This window comes from Bidens hawaiensis, unplaced genomic scaffold (assembly GCF_021521415.1).
Source record: "Bidens hawaiensis isolate Kalapana, Puna unplaced genomic scaffold, B.hawaiensis_p1.1 tig00419364_1, whole genome shotgun sequence".
NCBI lineage: Eukaryota > Viridiplantae > Streptophyta > Magnoliopsida > Asterales > Asteraceae > Bidens > Bidens hawaiensis.
The window spans coordinates 124,182-144,298 of NW_027504835.1; the positions used below are offsets into that span (position 1 = coordinate 124,182).

Here is a 20,117-nt window from a genome sequence, read left to right on the forward strand (position 1 = left end):
GTAAACTCATTTTTAAACAAGAAGTTTTGTAAATGATAAAATGGTATTTAAATCCCTAATGTATATAAGAAAGATATTATGATACATATCATGTCTTTACACAAGAATGCTTATATTGATCAAAGAGATAGTTAAATCAAAATGCTATAAAATATATAGAATACAAGAGACTGTACATTTAATATAGTCCAAAATTTTCAGAATAATGAAGATAAAGAAAGTGATGAATTAAACTAAGCATAACAACATGTCATTTTCAAAGAAAATCGGTTATATGAACTTAGAGAGTTCAAAAGAAGTAACTGGTGAAAAGGGACAGAAGGAATCCACCAAAGCCTACGAAGATCATGGAGTGACGAATAAACATAACTCCAGTATAAGTATCCTAAAAATTTATCCGGGTGAAAAATTGAAAGGATTCAATAGGCTGAAGTCAAGATACAACCTAGTTAAAATCAGTAAATGTTTAGAATATAAAATGTAAGGTAAATAGTTAAACACAACGGACCACTGTGCTTAGCAATTTACAATTACTTATGATATTCTAAATTGTTGACTAACTACATCATTGAAAGATGTAGGGTTAACAACTAGAACTTTAAATTTATACACATGAAATATTCACAACAAAGAACACGAATCTTGAGGACGAGATTCATTCCAAGGTGGGGAGGATGTAACATCTCGAAAATATCCATACCAATTTTGTCAATTTAGGAAATTGAGAGACTAGTGATCCATTTAGCTAAAGATTTATGGAGGCGACACGTGTCCTATGACTCATCACTGTGAGAAGACACATGGCACATGGTGGCAACACAAAGGACACATGTCAACACATAACAACTCATACTCTCATAAAATGACAAGCGGCTAGTGACTAATCAATATGAATGTCGCATGTCAACACCTTATGGCACGCCTCATTATCAAGAATGACACATGTCGCATGTTGGTGAGTGACGGTCCGACCGAGGATGGCTATAAATAGTAAACATGGACTCCTTAATTGTGGCATCAAAAACACCTAAACACTTTCACTTTCTCTAAGTTCGTGCCACTTAGTTGAAGTCCTGATGACACTCTATAGTTCGACGTTCCATACCACAAAACCCTACGTATAGTCGAAGTACCGCTCGTTCGTCTTTGTGCGTTATACCCATTTTAAGGTAAGATTTATGTTTAAGATATTTTAACTCATAGCTTAGATCCTAGTCGAGGGTATAGCCTAAACCTTGGAAAGTTTATATATATTTAAGCTCTTTGTATATAAAGGTTTACAAAAATAGACATTTCTTTATTATTAAGAAACATAAAGTTTTGCATACAAAGGTTATTGTCAATTGACGTTCTTCTAAAAGAAAGAAATGTTAAATTTTTATATAAAAGATAACTCTACCGACTTCCCGTCGCAGATCGTAATTATAAATAGTTACTCAGAAAAACATGATGTGCATGTAGTGACTAGAAGGGTGAGAACACCGGTAGCCTAGTCTATTGTCCAAGGAAAGTAATTCGTATAAATCTCAATCAACCGCGGGACCAGTTTACTTTACTGGAGAGCTTGATTAGAGTGTTTGAACCTATTAGGCCAAAGCATGCTACACCAAACATTATATGAACCAAAAGGCTTTAAGTAAACAAAGTAATTATTCTAAATAAATAGTATTTCTTCTAAAAGATGAAATATAAAAGTTTTATAAACACGATTTCGTCTAAAGGAAGAAACGTAGAATTTAGATGATTTCTTCTACAGGAAGAAACGTCAATATTAAAAGTAGAATTTTATACACTAAAGATCTAAAGTAATATTTTAAATATTCAATCAAGGTTTAAAACTATTTAACAAGACTAAATGTCTGATGCTAGATCATTTTATCTAGTTGATAAATTATTAAACTATTGTTCTTGAACTATATGTCCGAGGTAATCGTTCATCAAATACATAGAATTTGTTAATTGAACAACTCTTCAAAAGGTGAATACATTCAAACTTTTTTATAATTTATAGCGTGGATACAATCAGTCATTAAGATAAACGGGTTATTTATCTTAACAAGTCAGTCAAATATTCATATGAGATTACGTGATCTCTATCATATGAAGATTTAAGGGATTACGTGATTCCTAAATTACAAGGTAGAAAATAAAAACAACTCAGACTGACGTACACATGTGTACGTCTGGATCCAAACATATCCGTTTAGCCTATCAATTACGGCTACGTGGCCGCATGTAGGGGTGTTCATCGGGTCAATTCGACGGGTTTTGGGTTAATCGGGTCGGGTTAGTCGGGTTTTTTTGCTAAATATCTAACCCGAAACCCGACCCTATTAAGATTCGGGTTAGTCGGGTTCAGGTTATTCGGGTTTCGGTTTAGTCGGGTCGGGTTAATCGGGTTGACCATGTTACTTTATAATTTTAAGTTGATTTTATGCTTGTAGCTAGCAGGTTGCAAAATTTATCATTCCACTCAATTTTCAATTTCTTTCACAAGTAATTATCTTATAATTACATATAGTCTTGAGGCGTGCCCGTGTTCGTTTGTTGAACTTTAAACGAATATGATCACGAACACTTACATGAAAAAATATTTGCGTACATGTTCGTTAGTTAAAAATTGACATGGTCGTGTTTTTTATGATCGTTCATTAAAATTCAAAACAAACAGTTCACGAACATAAATTAACACAATTAAACAAAGACAAACGAACATGAATGAACATGTACATACATTAACAGAAACAAACATTCATAAACAAACACACATGAACACATTTAAATGAACACGTATAAACAAATATAAACATTTTATGGTGATATAAATTCCAAATGCAAATAATATTTAATATTTCTAATAATATGTAAACGATCACGAAAGAACGTAAGAAAACTTAAATGAACGATCATAAACGAGTGTTCACGAACATAGATGAACGAGTGAAACCTTTGTTCATGTTCGTTTGTTTATTTTAAAAGAATTTCCAGTCTAACGGTTCATAAACAAGCAAAATAATTAACTCCTATATAAGCATTTCAGTATTGACTTTTTAGTGCTTATTTCACATTTTCATTATTGTATTTGAAGTAAAGTATCATCACTAATCGGGTTAACCCGGTTGTTTTCAAAAATGAACCCGAAACCCGACCCTATTAACAATCCAGTTTATTCGGGTCAACCCGATTAATACTTTTTGGCCTTATTTAACCCAACCCTAATTAGCTTATTCGGGTTCGGGTTAGGTCGGGTTAATTGGGTTCGGGTATTTTGGACACCCCTAGCCGCAGTCAACCAGTCATAACCAAGTTCTCCAATGGCAGTAGTTCCTGAAGAACCTTAATTGTGTGTGTATGGCAGGTAGTGCTAATCCCGAGAGACGACTCTGCTAAGCTTGTACAGAAAACTATCTTGTCAGTCAAAAATTTAGTAAATGTTTTTAGAGTTAACGATTCACCAGTATATCGCTGGCGTGAATCCCCCCCCCCCCCCTTTCAGGGAATCAAATTAACACAAGTAGAAATGAATTAGAGTCACTCATTTAGTTAGATGCTCGTAAGGTAGAGATGACTCAGCTTTAAATTATTAAAATATTGTAAAGAAGATTTAAACATGGGATTTGTAAATCAAACACTCATGTATTTACTATCCTAGAATTTTTCAAAATATATTAAAATTTTATTATAAACAAAGTTTTCCTTTAAATAACCCGCAACTCTAATATATTTACAAATATGAGTACCAACTATTGGTCACACGCCTATGCCCTAAATCAGGGTATGCCATTTATCTTGATTGTAGAGCGCGCATATGACATCGTTCTTATTGATATATTGTTATTGCTATTGTTCTTCTGTTACTAAGCAAATTTTTAGTTCAGTCGTATTTTTCTTTTGGTGTTTCCTCTTTTATTAAAAGCAGGTAGTCATGGGAAGCAGGAGAAACATGTGATGAGTGAGAGATAATAAAAGTTTAGATTATGGAGGACATGAAATGAATGTAAGTTGAGCATTAAATGTAATAGACCGTTGTAACACATAAATCATATCAGGGTTTTGAGACTCTAATTGAGTCATTATTAATGAATGTAATTGGGCGTATTATTTAACACGTCAGTCCTACCTAGCCCGGGTGTTACAATAAGTGTTTATTTTAATTATCTAAGACCCCGTGATAACGGACTTTGTGACAAATGAGGTGGTTAGAGTACTGGAATCCGTGACACTTGTTTCTTGAGTTGTGGCACCACTGGTTTTGCCACCATTGTTCTCAGGGTTCATGCGTGACTCGCTTACAATCTTCCAAAGATCTTTCTCAACTTCATGGTGAGGGTTCATCCAAGACCTGTTGAAGTCCGTTTGGATATCTGGAACTTCGGTTTTGCCCTCCAGCATCTTAACGACTTGAGACATTGTCGGTCTAGCCTTGGGTGAATCCTCAGTACATAAAAGTGCCACAGTTAGAACTTTCACTCCTTGTATTCTTGATTCGGATTCTATGTCTGAATCAACCAGTTCTAGTAATCGTCCTTTCTGTTGGAACCAGCGAACCTGTAGAACAAATAAAAAAACAAACAGATGTCACCGTTTGACCTTTTCAACAAGAAAATAGACCAAAAGTCGCAAATAATTAATTTGATAAACATATGTATGTAATTAAACCTTAACATTAAAAACTGATATTTATGGCACAATAATGAGATCTAAAAAGAAAATCATATAATAGTAGATTTTGCTTACCTTGCCAAGAAGGGAGTAATATTCTGTCGTGGGAACGTGGCTGTGGCATCTAGTTCCTGTCACTATTTCAATTGCAACTATTCCAAAACTGTAAACATCTATCATAGTAGTCACTATATGATGAAGCGCATACTCCGGAGCCAGATAGCCTCTTAACAACCAAAAAATAAATAAGTTATCGACTAAACCAGAAATGAAAGTAGTTTGAGATGGGTAGTTAAAGAAAGAACATACGGAGTTCCCACTATATGGGTGGTGATTTGTGACTTTTCATCATCCATTAACTTTGACAAACCAAAGTCAGCGATTTTGGCATTGAATTTTTCGTCCAGCAAAACGTTGCTAGACTTTATGTCTCTATGGATGATTTTGTGTGATCCCTCATGTAAATACGTAAGGCCCTCAGCAATCCCTAAGCATATTCTTGACCTTACTGGCCATGTCAGCTTCAATCTTCTTGTTACATCTGTAGGAGTTAATCACAACCATTTAAGTTTCTACATTAATGTGATCGAATATATATATATAAGACCCTAGTACCTGCAAGGGCCTGAGATAGGCACTTATTTTCCATGTACTCTAAAATCCATGACAGCTGATTTCCTTCAACACAACACCCGTAAAGTCTAACGAGATTTGGGTGTCGTAGTGCAGAAAGCAAACAAATTTCCGTGACAAATTCACGGTCTCCTTGTTTAGACTTTGATGACAGTTGTTTTACTGCCACTAATGTGCCATCGGATAGTTGTCCCTACATAATTAATATAGTTTATAAATTATAAGTAACATATGAAAATGTTACAATCTCGATCGAATTAATTTCCAAACCGCACCTTATAGACAATTCCAAAACCACCTTCTCCAATCTTGTTTGATGGATGGAAATCTCTTGTGGCTTGTTTTATTTTTGCTAATGTCATAATACATGTTTGTGGATCTAGACCACTCAACTCTGTTAAACAAAACTCCTGAATATTTTTTGAGGTATTAGAAAAATCAATTGAAAACTAGAGGTGTCAAGACGGGTGAACATAGTAACCGTTGTATTGAAACTGGTCATTGTCTGTTTTTCAACCAAAAAAGACTACAAAATATTTTAATAAACATTACGAAAACAATATTATTATTATTATTATTATTATTATTATTATTATTATTATTATTATTATTATTATTACCTGAATTATTTAGAAATATTAGAATATATTATATGTATTACATATGATTTGTTTGAAATCAAACAACTCGCAAAAGGTCCAACTTGTCACCTCTAATTAAACCATTAGAAGATAATGAAATATTTACCTGTATTAGTTTTCTCCATGCAACTTAAGTAGCCTTTTCTCCAAAGAAAACCAATTACAAGTAAAATACATACAGCCACAAACCCAGACACAAGCCCAATCGCTAGAGCACTCATCGGTTTTCCATAACTTGGGGGCTTGAAATCTGTAAAATAATAATAATAATAATAATAATAATAATAATAATAATAATAATAATAATAATAATAATAATAATAATAATAACTTGGGGGTTTTCCAGTTATCGCCTTTCCCTTATCATTATTGCAATTTGCTAGTTATTGCTTAGATTTATTGCTTATCTACAAGTTATCGTTAATCTTTAGTTATCGCTAAAAGTTATCGTTTTTCACTAGTTAATGCTACCTATAAATTATTGCCAATCGTGTGTTTCCGCAGAAAGTTCTCTCTTTTCTTAGTTGTCGCAACATAAAAGTTGTCACCTTTTTAAGTAGTCACAACCCATAGTTATCGCATTCACTATAGTTGTCAATAAACTAAGTTCCTGCACCTCAAAGGCTATCGCCTTTTTTTTTTCCATTTTCGTATATTTCTTATAAGTTATCATTAAGCAATATGTCTTACCATAACTCCTTTGTCAGCCACTAGCTTATTGGCATCCCACAATTCACATAAGTTTGCCTTAAGTATTCTATCACCGGTAAATTGCGTGTACAGAAATCTATGATCTAGCCTTTCCTAATCACAAACAATCTTTTTTACTATAGTGACGACTCAACCCCTTGAAGAGTCTGTTGCCATTGCCTGCTATGCAACTTGTAACATCCGATTTTAATTAAAAATATAATAAAACAATTTTACTATTATGTGTATTATATTTATCTTTTAAATAGTGAATGACAAGAATGTGTTTTATGGTCATGGGCTTAACTAGGGAAAGATGGGCCTTGGCCAAAGAAGTGGGCTTGAGGTCCATAACCTTGAGTATAAAATGGTCATAGGTGTTAAAAAATCCAAATCCGTATCCGAAAATCCGAATCTGAACTATCCAAAAATTCGGATACCATAATCTCAGACATCCGAAATTTCGGATTCGGATAGTGATTTATAACATTTTTGGATAGTTTGGATATCCGAACTGTCCGAAATCTTAAGTTTATATCTTTAATTATTTTATATATTCAAACACATACAATACATCTGATGTTTAGGAACCATAATTTCTTAAAGTAAAAAAAAGAACACGACGCCCCTTTCTTCTCCAACCTCCTCAACCCTCTTCTTGCTCACATCCAAGTCTAATTAACCTTGTTGCTCGCTCACATCAGCATTGTTGGTCGTTTGGTGGTGTTGTGGTGGTCCTCACTCCTGAGTTCTCACGTCCAATTGAAGTGTTCTTGCTTTCTCCCCCATATCCATAACCATAAGAAGTAATTTTAGTTTGAATAGTTGATTTGACTTTGAGCAACTGATTGTTGCTTTGCTACTCTCTAAGTGTAGATTTGTCTCAAATCATATTGAGATGTGATTTTATATTCAAAGTGGTATAAAAACTAGCTATTGAGATATGTTTATTTTGTTAGTTTTGTTCTTTTTTATTCTGGATTTTCGAATGTATACGGATCCGGATACCAAAATTGACTATTCAAAATTTTTGGATATCTGAAACTCTGAATATACGGTTTTGAACACCCCTACCCATGTTCCTTCTAAAATCTCACCTATACCATCAAACACACACACTCACTCTTCATACCATATATTTTGGATTCATCGACCAACAAGATTTGAGCTCGTTTGCTGACCTTTTCACAAAAGCCTTTGATCGTGCTCGATTTCTATTTCTCGTAGGGTCGCTCGACATAATCTGTTTTGACTAAAATTTATTTCTAGCTTTTTGTTTATAAAATCGTAAATATTTTTCAAATATGTCATAATTTTAGAGGAGAAAATGAGTTAGGTTTAACTCATCAAAAAGATTTTCTTTTTATATTTAAGAAAAACAAAAATGAGTCACTTTACTTGCCAAAAAGATTTTATATTCTCTTTAAGAAAATCAGAAAAGTTTCAAAAAAATATTCTCTCATTTAGAGGGAGCTCATGTTTAGAGGGATTCAGATAATATAAAATTATAAAATTTATAAAAAGTTTGTGAAATTGATCCGACCTTTTGCAAATGATAAGAAATTGTATTTAATAATTCTAGCACACGGAAAGAGTAGCTCAAAAGCCAATAAGATCATTGCTTAGTGTGTAGATAAGCTTTACAAATGAGTAAGTATCAGAGTGATATAAACTTAAATTCTTACCTTTACTAGTGGTTACAAGTTCATGAAGCAGTTACATGACTCCAATAAAAGTCATATCGATGAAGGCAAAAATGTTATTAGTCAGTCATACACGAGCCCGTTAGTGATTAGTCACCATAAAAATTATTCTTCTCTTAAATAAAAATATTGAAAATCAATATGTTAAAGCAGAAAAACTGCAAAGTGCTTAAAAGAATATAAATTCAAAAAAAAAAATGTTGAAATTTAACAAACATAAAGGGGTATATTGGAACCACGTAACGTGAGGCAAACAAGTAAGCCCTAAACATTTTATACGAAGTCTTGTAAGTCTGTTTGACAAGTAAGTCCATGTTTCAACCTTTATTGTTTGAAAAAGTTTGCAAAAACTTTAAATAAGCTCAAAATGTTTTGATCAATCAATAGGGGTCGGAGTCAATTCTGGTTGATCTGGTGAACACCAATTATGCTCAAGGTACGATGGAGTCAGTAACTTGTTAGATTAAATGGGGAGCACATAAGTGTTGTGCTTAATATATACCTTAACGTATCATTTTGACATCAAAATACTTGTTAAGTTTAAGGTGGAACAAAAATATCTACAATCGACTTTGGGTTCTCTACATAATAATATCCAAATAGAAGTGTGATCTAGAACGTTAACGGATAATGTGATTCCGTGTTGTGATCTTTCGCACAAAAATATTAAATTCATTACAAATTTTTCATAAACATTTATATTATATAATATTAATTTCATTTTTACTCTTGGAAAATTTTAATCTACGTTTTTCTTGAATTTTAATTTTCAATTTTTTTTTGTTTTGTTTTGACTTCATATATAAGTTTATTTTATTTTATAATTTAAATTATTATCTTTTAACTAAGTTTTAGTTTGTATGTTAAAGCTGGTTAACACAAAAGTTATTGTGCAAGTAAACCAACAAAAATATACCTTGTAAATATATAAAGTATTCAGATCCGTTGTAAAATATTTTTCAGGTTTAAATGTGTAAACATTTTCAAAGTTGAAGGATCGGGTGTGTAAAGTCGTTTAAATCTCGAAGTATTTTTACCGTTGACCTTATATTAAGAAAACTTCAAAATATTCTTCAATTTATCCTCACACACTCCATCCTCGTCTTCTCAACTCTGTTTCTCTAAGAAAACCCTCAAACTTCCGCTGCTGCTTCTCTCTTCAAATAAAATAACCTAATCTCTCAAAATTGTTGATTTATGTAACATCCCAAAATTTCGAATAATAAATAATATTGTATATCGAGTCGTTATGACGGAAAAGTTACTAGAGTTAATAAATAAATAGTAACATGGTAAAAAGGAAAGATAAGTAGGCTAATTAAATGGAATTAATCATGGACTAAAAAGGAAAGATGTGCCTTAGGTCCATGGGCGTAAGGGAGTATAAATACCCCTTAAACCCTAATGTAACATCACGTAAATTTCGGGCAAAAATGTCAAGTTTCTAAAGTCAAGGGACTAATTCTGCCAATTTCCAAACTCCAGGGACTAAAATGTAAATTCTAATTTTCCTGACTTATCGTGATACGCGATGGGTCAGAGGAGACACCCATAGCGTATCGTGATAGGGATGTCTGACACGCGTGACACGTGTGTCACGTGGCACACGGTGGCAACGTCTGCCGCCACGTGTCACCACGTGGCAACACGCCCGCCACGTGTGGCCACGTGGCTCGGCGCCTGCCACGTGTTAACACGTGGCAGGTCTACGATCTGACACAGCAGGCCTATATCGCGATACGCGATAGGCCTGCCAAGTAACCCATCGCGTAGCGCGATAGAGTCCAAAATTTGCTCTATAAATAGCAGCCACGGGTTCAAGCCAAACACACCTCAAATTCACATACATACTCTCTCACTACTCTCTCTCTCTAAACCTAGAAGTTCGTGCCATCAATCCCTCTCGAAATCCGTGCCCCGTTACCTCATATTCCGTACCTTACACCTCGATAAATGTGCCACTTTCCATCAACGTTCCGAGTTAAAAATGAGGTGCTGGCCGACGTCCCAACGTTTACCTTGAAGTGCGTGCCAAGAGTGTTGGTGCCTCGATAAGCATGTCAAAGGTTGATCGAGCGGGTGTTGATAAGAAGAATAGAGTCGAAGTGCTGCCCGAGTGAGAAGGGAATATTAAGCCAAGCAAGGTAGGCATAATGCCCAACCAAAATAATAATAAAATATTGAAAGTGCTTAATATCTTAAGTCAAAATTATTCTCGATAATCAAAGAAAGATATAACAAAGAAAATAAAGAAAAGAAAAGATAATATATATATATATATATGAATAGATATATATATATATATATATATATAAGATTATTCTTTGTTATAAAATATATTATTTAAGTATAATGAGTATGCTTAAATAATAAAGAAAAGAATACGTTCCTTAATGAAGAAGAAACGTCGGGTTTTATAAATAAACTAAAGGTTTATAAAAATTAGTTTTTAATTAAAGGTGTTAAAGTAAAAGAAGACATGAACTAAAGGTTCATCGAGATAAATAAGACTAAAGGTCTTACGCCGGATCGTGTATCCGACTAATGAATGTTATACTCGTACTATAGGTGCGAGATAGCGAAGGAGAGACTAACGGACGGTGTTGGAAGCCGATCCCATTGAAAAGGTGAATATGCCCCACTTTTATAAACTTGTTTTCAAACAAAACAAAGGTGTTATGTGCAAAACTTTACATGAGGCTATGTGTCTCTAAAAACATTGTAAAAGAGTATAAGCCAGCCCTCAGGCTATGGTATACGTTTGTCTGGATCCTTACATATGTGGAACGCGGTGGGCACATCGCACCACGCTTGGTCACGACCTCCAGCCACAATGGGCCGGACCTAAGTTACGTCCGAGTGAGGAATGACCATGTGTATATTTATGGTACCTAAGTTATGTCATAAACGCTGCGATGTTTCGCTGAAGTGACCTAGTGCAGAGACTTTAGTTTATGATGATTGATTTAAACTTGATTATTCCTAAGCCCAGATGGGCCGAGGCTTACGTGGTCTCGAGGGGTTATTAAGTAAAGAAAATGTTTTTAGCGTTAGCATATTCACCAGCATACGTTGCTGACGTATTTTATTTACATTTTGCAGGTAATCATGAATAGAGCTTGAAAGACGAAGAAGCTCAAGAATCCGATGGCTCGGATAATTTTGTGTAAATATTAAAACATGGTGGTTTTGTAAACATATAAACAAGTAAAACAAATCGAGACTTTCGTCTCGTATTTTGTAATGTAAATTATTTTATATTATCGATCCTTTGTTTTTATAAAGTCTTCTGCTTAAACCCGTAACTCTGATTTATTTACAAATATGGTACCAACTATGGTTCACACTCCTAGGCCTAGAATGGGGGTGTGACACCTAATCCTTTCCATTTCCATCCATCCTACGCTCTTTCCTACACCATAAAACACACACTTAAGCCTAAAACACCTCCATAGCCGTCGGCCACCATCCGAACCCAAAACCAAGCATCATAACATAGGATCTTCGATCATACAAGTGAGCTAACAAGTCCAAGATCACGTCTCAAGCTAGTCGTGACCTTACAAACGTCTAAAGGTATGTTCTTTACGTTTAAAGGTTACATTTTTATGGATGGTTTGCCATGAAACTAAACCCTAGAGTAGATCGGGTCTAAATGTTTCCTAAAAATGCAAACTTGATGATTAAAACGAACTTAATGTACTCATGGTTGGATACGGTTCATAAAGGAAACCCTAGTCTAGCCTAGAACGTTTTAAACCTAAAGATGTAAGCTTTATATCTAAAACGGGCTTTGAAAGAAATAAAGATTCAAGATTTATGCTAGAAATGGGTTAATCTTGATAGTGGGTTGATAGTGGATGGCTAAACGGTTAAGGAGGGTGGTTGTGATGGTTAAAATTTATGTTATGGGTAGTTAAACGGTTACCTGAGCCTAGGTAAGGAGATAAGATAAAAAATATGAACTGGAAGCATCAGACCCTGGGTTTTCGGTTAAAATGGGTTTTCGGTTGAAATGGGTTTTCGGTCAAACCTGAGTTCTCGGTCAAACCAAGGTTCTCAGTCAGAACAGGTTCTCGGTCGTCATGGTTCTCTGCCTTGAGTTCTCGGCCATCCAGTTTTGTTGGGCTTGAACCTAGTTGGGCCCAGATACCATAATGGACAGTTGAACCTGAATAAGCTAAGCCCATATCCAATTTAGACAAACTAGCCCATTATCTTAGGCTTATCAAATAAGCCCAACTTTGAAAATGATTTAAAATGTTAATGGAAAATGTGTTAAGGCGGTTAATGAAAATAAAATTTGTTCCAAGCTGACCTGGCAGCTTAACCCCAGCCAGGGGCTCTACCCCTTGGACCTCGCTAGGGGCTTCCGCCCCTAGAAACCCCGCTTCCAGGGGCGCTGTCCCCGGACCCCCGCTCGTTGAGGGTAATAATTGAACTAGAAAGATGATATAGATAGTGATAGTTAATTGATACGTGTAATTGTTATACAGTTAGCCGTGCACAACTCAAGAAAGGAATAACAATTAACGGTGAACGTAACCGTGTTCAGGTGAGTTTCTAGCCCCATTTCTGTGTTATGTTTTCGGGGCTGTATGCATACTCGACGTGTTTGTTAATACACTTATCCTAAGCGATAAGTGTATGCCTTATGTGATTATGTGAAAGTATGAATAATTACTTATCGGTTCGTGAACGATCTTCGGATATTGCACGTTCTGTCAGGTTATAATGCTATGTATGATGTAAGTATGATATGTATGCTTATATGTATGAATGTTACAAAGTAAATAAAAGAAAGTTAATGTATGGTAACGAAGAGGGAACCGAGCCCTAATAATACTCGAGGTATGATGTATGGTTGTATGGTAACGAAGAGGGAACCGGGCCCTAATAATACTCGAGGTATGATGTATGGTTGTATGGTTACGAAGAGGGAACCAGGCCCTAATTATACTCGAGGAAGGAGGGAATCGAACCCTACTAATATTCGAGAACTAGGGAACCAAACCCTACTAATATTCGAGGCAAGAGGGAACCGGGCCCTAATAATACACGAGGAGGAAGGAACCGGGCCCTAATAATACTCGAGGAAGTAGGGCGTAATGCTCTTTATAACGTAAGATATGAATGCAAGTAAGTACGAATAAAGGTATGAAGAATGAATGAGGGTATGTAAGTATAAAGTATGAATGAAAGTATGTATGTATGTAAAGTATGTTATGTTATTAACTAGAACTCACTCAGCGTAGCTGACTTTTAGTATGCACGCAGGTGAGTAGAATGAGACAGCTCGCTTGAGGGGAACACATGGCATTGAATAAGGGGCTGGCAGCGGAAGGCGTTCATGTTTAATGTCATGTTATTTTAAAAGACAAGGTGTTTATTCTAAGACAAGTTATGGATTAATGTAATGTTATGAAAGTTTTTATATTCCGCGAATGTTTTTATTAACTCTGATGACTAGAACTATGTGAATGAGTAAACCCAACATCCAAATGTGAGGCACCGGTAACGGGGCCTTACAATTCACACTTGTTATTCATCAACAATAAAACCCTCTCCATCGGTAAATCTTTCAATATGATTCAAATTTTTGTTTATTTTAATTGTGTTCTTGACGGTTCTAAGAGGAACCGTCGGAGAATTTGTGGGACTTTTACGTGTTGTTTGTTGACCAAGTGGCCATCTAAGTCTTATTAACGACATCATAAAGGACCTTTGTACAGATTAATTGCGTTTTTACACTTGTTCGTATAGTTTTCTTGATTTCTAGGGTTTCGAACAGTTCTGGTAAAATTGGCCAACAAGTCAGAAATGTGATGCATGCAAAAGACATAGCAACATTTTGCACCAGCCAGCAGAACCATTATATCCTATTATATCCCCTTGGCCTTTCATGAAGTGGGGGATGGATATCGTGGGGAAATTACCAAGAGCTCCAGGAGGAAAAGTCTTTATGTTGGCTATGACAGATTATTTCTCGAAGTGGATCGAAGCGGAAGCCTTTGTTCTAGTCAGAGAGAAGAAGTTATCTCATTCATCAAGCGCAATATCCTGACCAGATTTGGGATTCCGGCAGAAATAGTATATGACAATGGCTCAAAATTCATCGGCAAGAGAACAACTAACTTCTGTGTCAGTTGGGGAATCAAGATGATCACATCAACACCTGTCCACCCTCAGGCTAATGGACAGGCAGAATCAAGCAACAAAATCATTATCAATAACTTGAAGAAAAAGTTGGGGTCTAAGAAAGGAAAGTGGGCTGAGGAACTACCTTTTGTTCTTTGGGCAGATAGAACCACTTCTAAGAATGCTACTGGTCAGACTCCTTTCTCATTAGTGTTTGGAGCTGAAGCAGTTATCCCCACAGAGATGGGTATCCCGACGGCCAGAGTCACTCATCAAAATCCTGAAGATAACACTCGTAGCCTACTTGAAGATTTAGAGGCAGTAGAAGAACTCCGGGATTTGGCAAAGATCAGAATGGCTTCTTATCAACAGAAGATAGCAAAGTCCTATAACAAGAATACCAGAGTTCGAAGGTTTCAAGAAGGGGATTTGGTTCTCCGAAAAGCTTTTCAAAATACTACCAATCCTACAGATGGGAAGCTCGCACCAAAGTGGGAAGGTCCTTACCTGATCGATTCAGACGCAGGAAAGGGGGCATACAAGTTGTCTACTTTGGATGGTGACTTACTGCCAAGGGCTTGGAATGCTATACATCTCAAAAAATATTTCATGTAAGATTTCTATCCTGAGGATAAATGTTATACTAAACAGTCAAGGTATGTACTCCAACCTATACTTTTATTCGTTCTTTAATATTATTATTTTTCAAACATGGTACTGACTTAAGCATCGGAGGGGTGTTAGCCTTGCTAACACCCCTCACTTAGAGTTGACTGTTTTGTAGATATGAGGGATTCTCATATGAATAAAGTTAACAAGGCCTTCGTCGCCAGTTTCTAAGGGCCCTGTCGCCAGCTTATTCCTAAGGTATGAGAGGTTTTCACCTTTTCTAAGGTCAAAGGGATCTTCATCTCTTCTTACGATCGCCTGTAGCGCACGTTTATTCGGCCATAGTTTGAGAGACGGGGCCAGCACATGAAATATAGTGACTTGTTACCTCGTTATCCTCGGCTATTGGTTTGAATCTTGAGGTTTAAGGGATCTTCATCTCTTCTTAAGACGCCTGTAGCGCATGATTTATTCGGCCTTAGTTTGAGAGGCGGGGCCAGCACATGAAATATAGTGACTTGTTACCTCGTTATCCTCGGCTATTGGTTTGAATCACAAGTTTATGGTAGACGTACCATAATCTAAGGTTAAAGAGATTTACATCTCTTCTAAAGGGCCTAGTCGCCAGTTCTTACTTAAGGTTTAAGAGATTTACATCTCTTCTGAAGGGCCTTGTCGCCAGTTTATATAGGCCTTGTCGCCAGTTTATTTAGGCCTTGTCGCCAGATTATTTACGCCTTGTCGCCAGAATTTTTAAAATATTTTTCAGGATAATGCTCATGTCGCAATTCTATTACTAAATCCTCAGGATTAGAAGAATATCCTGAACAGTGATCTTATCGCAAGGATAAGACTGTCTGGACAATCTCTAGATTAATTGATACACGGTTCTGGTATGATTTACTATTTGCAAAAATTTTATCTTTCATATTATTTAAAGTTTATGACTTAATATTGGTTTGCTGGTAAAAATTAAACTATTACTAAGAGATTTTTCATGAAACTTAGATTTTTCTAAAAACAGAAAAAGTAAAAAGCATCTGATATAAGTCATAAAAAGTTATACTAATATTATAATGCAGAAAAAGATAGTCCCGGTTTCACTCAAAACGGAGCCCATCCACCCGAACTATCATAATTGTTCTAAGTGCAGAAAGTAAAAGACGGTTTGGGTTTCGTCCTGAACCAGGATCCCTCCACCCAAACCATTATCCTGAGCATGCGACATTATCCTTACACAACCATAAGAGAAATTGTTCAAAACAAACATTCAAAATACATGAAAACAACCTGGCAACCAGGTTCAAGCCTTTCCACCCTCAGCATCATCACCTTCTTTCTTCTCCAGATCCGTAGTCTCCCCAGCCTTAGTCTCCTTCACATTCTCACTAGCTTCAGCATCCTTGATAACCTCAGAGGTCCCATCCATCTCATCCTCTTCAATCTTCTCTCCCCTTAGCACCTTAAGCTTTTTCTTCCAAGCTCTAGAATTCCAAGACTCCATCACATGACCCTTCGCCTGTACTTCCTCGGACATCTTGATCATCGACTCCAGAATGCTAGCAGCTGCACACTTCTTGGCATCTTCAAGAAACTCATTTTTCTCTGACTCAAATGAGGCTTTGAGATCCGAAATCTCTTTGTCCTTCTGTCTGAGCAGTAAGTCCTTGATGCTAACAGCTTTCAAGGGATCGGCGAGCTTGGCTTCGGCCTCTTTCTTGGACAATTCAACATCTTGGGATATATGACGGTAACTTTCAGTTTTCTGTTATTCCCAAATTAATGTTAGTTTTTCTGCATATTACTATTTTCAGGTTAAGCAAAAATTACTTACTGTTCAAGAAAGTTAGCAAGAGCTTGAAGCTTCTCTACAGCATCAGAGGTGGTCATATCAGCAAAGGGCTCGGTCTCAGCCGAAGTGGTGGCTTTCCTCTTCTTTTGTGCATCACTTTTTTGACGAGTAGTTGGAATTCTCACCGACGGAGAAAGTGTCTTGGAATGCTCTTGCTTCACTACAGGCTTGTCCTCAATAAGATCGTCCAAGTCAACTAAGCAAAAAGACTTTGGCTTCGGCATCCCTACACAACGATTTATCTAATTATTTTCAAGATACCAAAATCCTTAGAAAACCTAAAATCCCTAAAATACTTACCAGAAGTCATACTCTCAGCAGGTTTCTCAGCGATCAGACTCGTTTCTCATGTTTCTTCCTCTAACCAAAACTCCCTTTCCTCTGCTGGAATATTGAACAACGCCTTAAGCCTCTTCTTCGTGTCCTTCCTAAGCTTTATCAAATCCTCAAATACCACTGTCAAAAAACAAACCATGTTAGGATAAATCGTTTACAAAAAGAAATTTTATCCTACAAAATTCATACCCTTATGAACCCATTTGGTAGGCAGGTTCATCCCGTCAAGAATAGAATCCCGACGAACGAAAAAGAAGTATTTTTCCCAATCGGGGTCGCTACTGGACACTTTGGGAATCATATAAACACGGCTGGACTTGGATTGACGACAATAGAGAAAGGATATGTGGGTTCGAAGATTATAAGTCGCGGCAATCTCAGGCACACCTATGGATAACCCATGGGTTTTGTTTAAACGATCTACTATTGCCAAAACCCTCCACACCATTGGCATGACTTGTGAGTACGAGAATCCGGTTACGTCAAAGAACTCTTGGATGAGTGGGGGAAACGGATATGAAAGGCCAATCGAAAAGGGATAATAAAAGAAGCAGATCCAGGTTTTAGAAGAAAAGTCGGCCTTGACTTTGGGATCGAACGGCCTAATGACGGCTTCGGCAGGTAATAAACCCGATTCTTTCATAAACCTAATATCTAAATCTTTGAACAGGCATTGATCTTCATCGGTCGTCGGAATGAGACTTTGGTCAACGAAAACGTCTGAGGTCGCGAAACAGAAAGGCTTAGGTGCACGAGGGGTTCTTTTCCTCATCTTCAGTATGAATCGAAATGAGAACTTCAAGAAATTAAGAAGATGAAAGAAGAAAACTAACCTGGTTATGAATCGCCGGAAGAGGATTATGGTATAGAAGAAGGAAAATGCTTTAATTATAACCTAGAGGGGCGGTTGTAGAGTCTCCTCGATTCCCGCGCACGTCATTTCACATATCAGAGATATCATTATTTTTGAAATTTAAAATTTTTACAGCTGTCACGCAGTAAAAATTGGGGGCAATTGTTGGGTGTGGATTTTTAACCTCGGAATTGAGCTTAACTTAAGGATATTGACTCAAGCGGTTATTCTGAGGAAGGTACGTTGACTAATTCAATTGTCCTATATTATCTAACTGTTTTGCAGATAAGAACACGTGTTAAATATGTTTATAAGAACGTGGATTGCAACGGAATATAGCTTGGACTTCGTCATCTAACAACGTGGATACTAACGGCTCGTTGAAGAAGTAGTCTAGGGTTTCCGGATTTATCGGGATATCAGTTGTAATCTCTTATTATATATTGAGCTGATAATATCGATAGAATACACACACTCTTTCACGACTTTGCTACTAGCAATCATTGTAACACTTAGTTTTCGATATTCAATCAGCTCCAACCCTTGTAACCACTTGTTTTCGATATTAATAAACTTGACGGTGATAGTTTTCACCGTCCGGGGGTTTTTTGTGCCGGCGATCATAATAATCAAGCGTTAATTCGATCAAAAGTTATGTTCATAATCCTTAACCGAAGCAGATTCGACTAAGGATTAAGTTGAAAACTTTTGACCGAAACGAAGACTATTATAATCAAGGGTTTTTTCCCTCGTGATCATATCCTCATGTTCAATCTTTTTACCATTTAGCACCTAACCTCACGCACTAATTTGATCAAAAGTTAGTTGTTAATTTTTGACCGAAACAATAACTATATATTAATGTAATTTGACTTCAGTTACAAGATTATGTTGAATGAAGCATAATATTAGATTATTCGTTTGAAACATAACGAGTTACCTTCCTGAAATCTCAGCTTCGCGTTTGGGCCGGTTGCGAGTCCTCTGCTGACTTGGAGGCTCTTCATAGGCTGGAGTAACTTCTTCGTCTTCGTCTTCTTCTTCTTCCTCCGCTTCTAATATTGATTGATTAACTTCTAGCTGTTTCCGTTTACAACAACATTAGAAACAGAATCATTATCATTCAATTGGATACATATCATAAACCTGTATTATCTATATTACTTCTAACTGCAAATTAATATATACACACACACATTAAATATGTACAAGAATTAAAATAAAAAATGGGTTGACTATTAAAATAGGTGTAACTAAAGCTTGCATTATTGTTATTATTATTACCTCTTGGTAGAATTGTCGGTCGAGTTTATCTGAAATCTGGATGGAAGTGAAGACTGTAACAGCGAGAAGAGAGAGTGGAAAGAGGAACGCGAAGAGGTAAGTGTTGGTGCCTGGTGGGCCCGCTCTGGTGGCTACCAACCGTCTCCGGCCAAACCTACATGAAGATTGTTTACGAGGAGTAACAGACAACGACAACGGCGACGGAGATGAATCATAATAATCAAGACCCAGGAAGAGGAAATTAGAGGGTGTTGTGAGACTCGCCATCAACGTTATCCAATACCCACACTGAATGGAATGGAATGGATGGTAGAACTAATCAATCAATTAGTATTTTATATCAATCAATATTGCATAACCACCCCCACAATATAAGGAAGTGTAAAGAGGTGTTAATTTGTATCAGTGATTTCAACTCTTACCCTAACTAATTAATAACTTTGATATTTACTGTTTATAAACTCTAAATATGAAACATATCACATGTATCATAGTTAAAGCAACAAGTTTAAATTTAAGTTTGGTATTTATTATTTATAAAGCATTTTCTATAAATATGTGAGCCAGTTATGTAAATAATATGGTATAGTTATGAGTTGTGAGTAAAGGACAAATAATTTTATATAGAAAAGCTAAATTTAAGTTTTCAATGTTAATATTGTATAATTTTTGTAATATTTCTCTAAAGTGATTGTAAGTAGATATAGAGAAAAAAT

General features: G+C 36.0%; 2 protein-coding genes across 2 annotated transcripts; both read right to left on the bottom strand.

Moving 5' to 3' along the window:
• Positions 1–4,158: 4,158 nt before the first annotated feature.
• Positions 4,159–12,519, bottom strand: LOC143608309 (putative LRR receptor-like serine/threonine-protein kinase At1g07650). The gene is made up of 7 exons (XM_077083371.1): positions 12,363–12,519; positions 6,116–6,186; positions 5,571–5,705; positions 5,278–5,488; positions 4,972–5,203; positions 4,738–4,888; positions 4,159–4,548 (listed from the first exon to the last, which is right to left on the bottom strand). Exons 1-7 carry the CDS (start codon positions 12,517–12,519, stop codon positions 4,159–4,161), a joined length of 1,347 nt encoding a protein of 448 aa, XP_076939486.1.
• Positions 12,520–18,979: 6,460 nt separating this feature from the next.
• Positions 18,980–19,680, bottom strand: LOC143608351 (uncharacterized). The gene is made up of 2 exons (XM_077083403.1): positions 19,402–19,680; positions 18,980–19,197 (listed from the first exon to the last, which is right to left on the bottom strand). The coding sequence occupies exons 1-2, from the start codon at positions 19,666–19,668 to the stop codon at positions 19,054–19,056; spliced, it is 411 nt and encodes a 136-aa protein (XP_076939518.1). The 5' UTR covers positions 19,669–19,680; the 3' UTR covers positions 18,980–19,053.
• Between the last annotated feature and the right edge of the window lie 437 nt (positions 19,681–20,117).

Bases quoted from the DNA above. Each gene is read 5' to 3' on its own strand.
- LOC143608309 (XM_077083371.1), bottom strand. From the start codon at position 12,519: ATGGGCTTAGCTTATTCAGGTTCAACTGTCCATTATGGTATCTGGGCC. The intron at 5,706-6,115 runs GTATGTATTTTA...AAAAATATTCAG, and splicing joins TTGTGTCTGGGTTTGTGGCT to GAGTTTTGTTTAACAGAGTT. The intron at 5,204-5,277 runs GTACTAGGGTCT...TAACTCCTACAG, and splicing joins CCTATCTCAGGCCCTTGCAG to ATGTAACAAGAAGATTGAAG.
- LOC143608351 (XM_077083403.1), bottom strand. From the start codon at position 19,668: ATGGCGAGTCTCACAACACCCTCTAATTTCCTCTTCCTGGGTCTTGAT. The intron at 19,198-19,401 runs GTAATAATAATA...AAACGGAAACAG, and splicing joins ACCGACAATTCTACCAAGAG to CTAGAAGTTAATCAATCAAT.